This window comes from Notolepis coatsorum (genome assembly GCF_963971535.1).
Source record: "Notolepis coatsorum genome assembly, chromosome: 3".
Classification (NCBI taxonomy): Eukaryota; Metazoa; Chordata; class Actinopteri; order Aulopiformes; family Paralepididae; genus Notolepis; species Notolepis coatsorum.
In genome coordinates this window covers 201488441-201495204 of record NC_140167.1, presented here as the reverse complement: position 1 = coordinate 201495204, position 6764 = coordinate 201488441, and the positions used below count along the sequence as shown (strand labels likewise).

At 43.1% G+C, this 6764-nt stretch overlaps 1 protein-coding gene across 1 annotated transcript; it reads left to right on the top strand.

Annotated features, from left to right (window-relative positions):
- Nucleotides 1-2773: 2773 nt before the first annotated feature.
- LOC311226182 (tubulin beta-1 chain-like) lies at nt 2774-6442 on the top strand (the record flags this gene model as incomplete). The annotated part of the gene is made up of 4 exons (XM_084311556.1): nt 2774-2830; nt 3779-3887; nt 3997-4107; nt 5379-6442. 4 exons carry the CDS (start codon nt 2774-2776, stop codon nt 6440-6442), a joined length of 1341 nt encoding a protein of 446 aa, XP_084167682.1.
- Nucleotides 6443-6764: the final 322 nt, after the last annotated feature.

Genomic DNA, 6764 nt, shown 5'->3' with positions numbered 1-6764 from the left:
AGAAGGCCATATCTGAAATGCAAAGTGGTAAGGCTCCTGGAAGAGACGGTATCCCACCAGAAATGTACCTCTCTTGTTGGGACATAATTGGACCCTTATTACTAAATATGATCTTATACTCAGTCAAGGAGGGGAACTTCCATAAGAACGACAATATTGCACTCATAACAGTCCTTCTCAAAAAAGACAAAGACCCCACCGAGTGCGGTAGTTACAGACCCTTAAGCCTCCTCGGAACCGATATCAAACTGTACTCTAAGGTATTAGCCATCAGATTACAAAAGCATATGACGTCTTTAGTTCATCCGGACCAAACTGGCTTCATAAGAGGCCGCCTGATCACTGATAACATAAGACGAATACTGCACGTACTAGATGCCGACAAGGACGACACCTTACCTAAGGCGATGTTGTCCCTGGATGCAATGAAAGCTTTCGACAGGCTGGAATGGTCGTATCTATGGGCAGTATTAGAGAAGATGGGGTTAGGTAAAGGTTTCATTGATATGATTAAAGTAGTATACAAAGACCCATCGGCCATGATTACAACAGGTATAATCACCTCCGGAATCTTTCCGGTATCACGCTCAGCTAGACAGGGTTGCCCTCTTAGTCCCGGACTATTCGATCTATCATTAGAACCTTTAGCACAATATATAAGACAATCCCAATCCATAGAACCAATCATAATCAAGGGCACACAACATAAAATTCGTTTATATGCGGATGACGTAATACTGTTCATGCAAAACCCCAACACCACACTGCCTCATCTGCTCAAGTTGATTGAGAACTTTGGAGATTTATCGGGATTCAAGATAAATTGGCCGAAGTCGGCTTTCCTTCCACTTAACGCCCCTGCAAAAAAAGATATAACCCTCCCAGGAGAGATACCTATGGTAAAACATTTTAGATGTTTGGGAGTGGAAATATTCCCCACCATAAGACAAACGGTGAAGCACAATTACACAAAAATCCAAAACAAAATCAAAGACGACCTTGATAGGTGGGCAAAACTTAAAAACTCAGTACAGGCACGGATATCAATAGTTAAGATGGACGTACTACCTAGAATCAACTTCTTCAGCTCAATGCTACCGTTACCCCCTCCAGAGGGTTACTGGAAAAAATTACACTCCTCCACATACAAATTTATTTGGAATAACAAACCACCACGTATAAAAAGATCCACCGCACAGAGAAATAAAGCAGACGGTGGCATGGCATTTCCAGATTTTTTCCACTATTTTAAGGCGTACACATTAAGACCATTGACAACATGGTTTGATCCCCAAGCATTAGTATCCTGGAGAAAATTAGAAGAAAACATAGTAGCCCCACATAGACTGAAGGACATAGCATACACTAAACTATCAATCAAGCATTGCGAACGGAAATTTGGCCCCATAATTACTCATGCGATCCGGATATGGCGTGAAACACAAAAAAAATATCCTAACCCACATAAATGGCACAATCATACTCCCTTATTCAATAACAATGCACTCTTGATTGGAAAACGACCTATAAGATTCCCTATATGGGAAAAGCAAGGCATACACTCATTAGGGGATGTTTTTAACAAACAGGGTTTCTGTAGTTATGAAGAAATACGGAAAAAATTGAATCTCACCAAGTCCACACATCTTTTTTACATACAGTTATTGTTATGTTTGAAGACTCAAGGTGTTCCATTAACGAAACCAATTGAACACCACAGATACCACAAATTCTTCTATGAAAGAGAGACATCAAGAGGTTTTGTTTCAGATTTTTATCATCAATTACTAACGTCCTCATATGAAACCCTCCACCTAGACTCCGTCTGGAGGAGGGATATACCAGACCTGGAAAGTGATTTTGATTGGCAAGAAGCCTGGGCAAATGTTCGACTCACATCAAGGAACCCGGACCATCAACAAATCAATCTTAACTATATTCACAGGACATACTTGACTCCTATAAGACTGAAAAAAAATGGGTCTTATACAAGACTCCAAATGCTCCTTATGTACAAATGGGGACGAGGGGACATTTATGCACGTGTACTGGGACTGCCCACCAGTTAAGATATTCTGGAAAGAGGTGACCCAGCAATTATCAAATCTCTTAACTTGGAATATACCTGTACACCCCTCTGTATTACTGCTGAATGATGTTTTTGAGTGTGCAGTACATCCACAGCTAAAGAGATTGGTTTTATCGGGTATCACAGTGGCTAAAAAGCTGATAGCATCACGATGGTTCCAACCGGAAAAAATGTGCCGAAAGGTCTGGATTATTACATATCTCGATGTGATCTATCAAGAAATATCTACAGCAAGAATTTTGGGTCTCAATGAATCCAAAATGACATTGTGGTTAGAAGTGGTGGAGAAAATAAAAGCTAGCATATAATGGTAATGTCTGGTTAGGAGCGAGGGAAAATGGATGGATTATCCAATGGGGGGTCCGGGAGGGGGGGGTACGAGCTGGAGAATATGTGTGTAGGTTTTTAGATAACAGGTATTAAGGTTATATCCTATATAAGACAATTAACTAAAATGTGATTTCATTGGATGTGCACTGTCAACTAATGCTTGTATATCTTATCGTGTGTTGTCATGTTTGTTTATGTGTTTGTTTAAAAAAAAATATATATACAAAATATTTCAAAGCGAAGTAAAAAATATTATAATAATTATTTGATCACTGATAGTGGTCTAAATACGCCGATGCTCTCAACTCGTCTTCCCTTGTTGTGATAAGACTTGTTCTTCTACCTCCAGACAAAATGAGGGAAATTGTCCATTTCCAAGCCGGTCAGTGTGGAAACCAGATTGGAGCCAAGGTTAGTAAATAGTCTGTGTTTAATATCTAAGATAAAGCAGAATCCTCGGTCGACGGTTAGTTCAGAGCCCGGTGCTTTGTGTGCGTGTCTGTAACCACAGTACCACACCCTGCCGTTACCAATGTCACTTGTGTATGAGCTGGCCTTCTTCATGTCAAATAATTGTCATCTGTTTTCAATTATATTGTTGTTGCACATTGATATTGTGGTGATGTTTTGTCAAATCACTTCGCATCATTTCATTTAGCCATTTGTGCAACATTATTTGTGACAACGGTTGAAATTTTTTTTGTGACGACGGTTGAAATTTTTTCTCGAAACTATCCAGATTATGTAAATTATGAAGTATATTTGGCCCATATGTTTTGGATTACTAAATGAAGACGTATATTTTTTACATGAATAAGCTTGATTTAACGTTACTACTATACATTTGGCCCACTGCAATGCGAAAAAAAAGAAGTAGGTTTAACGTTAGTCCTGGGGACAACTCGATGCCATCGTTTTAATTAAAGTATTGCAGTTGTAACGAAACTCCCAACGACCTTAATCGTTGCAGTTAAAACATTATTGTGATGTTTTTCTTTCATAATTAATGCTCAACGGCCTGCTCTTTATGGAATTCATTGAGTGCGCGCCGCGCCCCGGGTGTGGGCGGTTAGTCAATGATGTCAGCACAAACATTTCAAAATGGTCGTTTATGGATTTCAGCCAGCAGTTCCCGCACGTGCACCCAGTGCTGCACGGAGGGAGATTTTTAAATTTCTGCGCCAGTGACAGACAGTCTACTAATAATGACGACATGTGTTCTAAATTGTGAAAAATGTAACATATTACGTAAACATGGAAGTAGTTGATCCCCTGGGCTTGGAAGAATAATAGGGTTTTTGCCATTGCTCGTATATTATTGCTTAATGCTTACCTAATTCAATGACTTATCTCTTTCAGTTCTGGGAGGTGATTAGTGATGAACACGGCATTGACCCAACAGGCACATACTGCGGAGACAGTGACCTGCAGTTGGACAGGATCAATGTCTACTACAATGAAGCATCGGGTAACTTTTAATTTTGGGAATTCCTAATTGGATGATGATGACATTCCATTTAGCCAAGTTCAATTGCTGTTGTGTTTTTCTGACTTGCTCTCCCCTCTCTTTCCCCTAGGTGGTAAATACGTGCCCCGTGCTGTGCTTGTCGACCTAGAGCCAGGGACTATGGACTCAGTGAGATCCGGTCCCTTCGGCCAGATCTTCAGACCAGACAACTTTGTGTTCGGTAGGTAATGAAATTGTCATAGATTGTGTGACAGACACAATGTGATTGTTTTTGTGTTATTTAGTTGCAGTGCCATGTTTGGCCACTAAGTGGCGCTCCATTGTTTGTGCCTGATGTAGCTACAGGTTTAATTTGATTTAACCTGAGCCAGTGACTTCTTCACTTCCTGTTCCAACTGACGTCAGACGGCAGCATCAAGGGTCAACTTGTTATAGTAGTTTCCCTAGTAACAATGTGGCTAGTAGTTTTAATATAGTTGTGTATATTGAATAATGCTGTATGGCCATAGTCCTTATTGTATAATTTGTAAATAATAAATGAGTTTTTGCCAAATCCCAAAAGCAATGTCTAAGCTATTGTGCTAAGCTATCCTGGTACTGTTCATGCTGACAAGTTGACGTCACACAGCCAGACATGTTACATTTAATGTTGCCACATGTCCTGTGCAATGGTGTAACGTATTTTTACTCAAAAGCACTGTACCAAGGTATATTTTTGAGGGAACTTTGTACTTCTACTGTACTACATTTCAATGGAAATATTTATCAGTTACTTTGAAGAAATAGAATTTGTCATGCGAGACGTGTCAGGGGTAGATGAAGCTGATTCACATTTTAAGTCTTGTCAAACTTCAAGAGGACATTGATGGGAGCAACCATAACTGGACCACACATAAAAACTAGAATATATACACATTACATTTTTATACTTAATAAAGAAATACTTTATATTCAGTGGCTAGTTCTAGCTGAAGCCGAACTAGAATGGAGAATTAAGACAACTCCTTCCCTCCACTAGTCTGAGGGTTCACCTTGGGCAACTGTTGGTACCCTCTCTAGCCTCCCTACCTAGGGATACAGGGGCCGCACTGCCTTGTGTGTGTGCATAGGGATACGCAAAGGCTAAGGGGAGAACCCTGAAAGAAAACCGCACTGCCTTGTGTGTAGGAATACGCAATGGCTAGGTCCTCACCGACACCTGTAAGGAAGGGCATCCGAGGTATAAAACTAGCTACAAACCAAAAATAATGACTCCAGTGGCGTGGAGTCATCGTCCGTCCAACTTCACTGTAGTGGGAAAATAGGGACATAAAACGAAGATGATGATGATTCAATATCACTTTCTTTCTCTTACCAAGGTAGAATTGTGAATTTTAAGACCTGAGGTTTTCATCTGGGTATTTCTACTTTTTTTACATGGTAAATGTAAATAAACTATGTTCCACCACTGGTCCTGTGAGATTAGTGCTGATGTGTTGTTGTTGTTTGCAGGCCAGAGCGGTGCAGGTAACAACTGGGCGAAGGGCCACTACACGGAAGGAGCGGAGCTGGTGGACTCTGTGATGGACGTGGTGAGGAAGGAGGCGGAGAACTGCGACTGCCTGCAGGGCTTCCAGCTCACGCACTCCCTGGGCGGCGGCACGGGGTCCGGCATGGGCACCCTGCTCATCAGCAAGATCCGTGAAGAATATCCAGACCGCATCATGAACACGTTCAGCGTGGTGCCGTCGCCCAAAGTGTCGGACGTAGTCGTTGAGCCTTACAATGCTACGCTGTCGGTCCACCAGCTCGTAGAAAACACAGACGAGACCTTCTGCATTGACAACGAGGCCTTGTACGACATTTGCTTCCGCACCCTCAAACTTACAACCCCCTCATACGGCGACCTCAACCACCTGGTGTCGGCCACCATGAGCGGCGTCACCACCTGCCTCAGGTTCCCCGGACAGCTCAACGCCGACCTGCGCAAGCTGGCCGTCAACATGGTCCCGTTCCCCCGGCTGCACTTCTTCATGCCCGGGTTCGCCCCACTCACCGCCAGGGGCAGCCAGCAGTACAGATCCCTGACGGTCCCAGAGCTCACCCAGCAGATGTTCGACGCCAAGAACATGATGGCCGCCTGCGACCCCCGTCACGGACGCTACCTCACCGTCGCAACCATTTTCCGCGGCCGCATGTCCATGAAGGAGGTCGACGAGCAGATGCTGAATATACAGAATAAGAACAGCAGCTACTTTGTTGAGTGGATCCCCAACAACGTGAAGACTGCCGTCTGCGACATCCCTCCCCGTGGCCTCAAGATGGCGGCCACCTTCATCGGCAACAGCACGGCCATCCAGGAGCTGTTCAAGCGCATCTCTGAGCAGTTCACCGCCATGTTCAGGCGCAAGGCCTTCCTCCATTGGTATACCGGAGAGGGCATGGATGAGATGGAGTTCACTGAGGCGGAGAGCAACATGAACGACCTGGTGTCGGAGTACCAGCAGTACCAGGACGCCACCGCAGAGGAGGAGGGAGAGTTCGACGAGGAGGCAGAGGAGGAGGATTTAGCTTAAATTGGGTGTAATGGTGCCTCTACCAAGCTGTGTAATTCACTGACCTGTCAGATGACCTTTCCAGTGTGTTTCCATCATCTGTCCTTATGTTTTGTCACCTTTTTGCTGGCTCTTCTCTTGTCTGTTGATGAGTGTAGTTCAAAGAGTTCCACTATCTATTAAAGATAGATTGATGGGTGGGTGTAGTTCAAAGAGTTCCCCTATACAGCTACCAGAATTATTCTTATTTTTTACAGATAGATTGATGGGTGGGTGAAGTTCAAAGAGTTCCACTATACAGCTACCAGAATTTTTCTTTTTTTTTTTTTTTTACATGTAATAA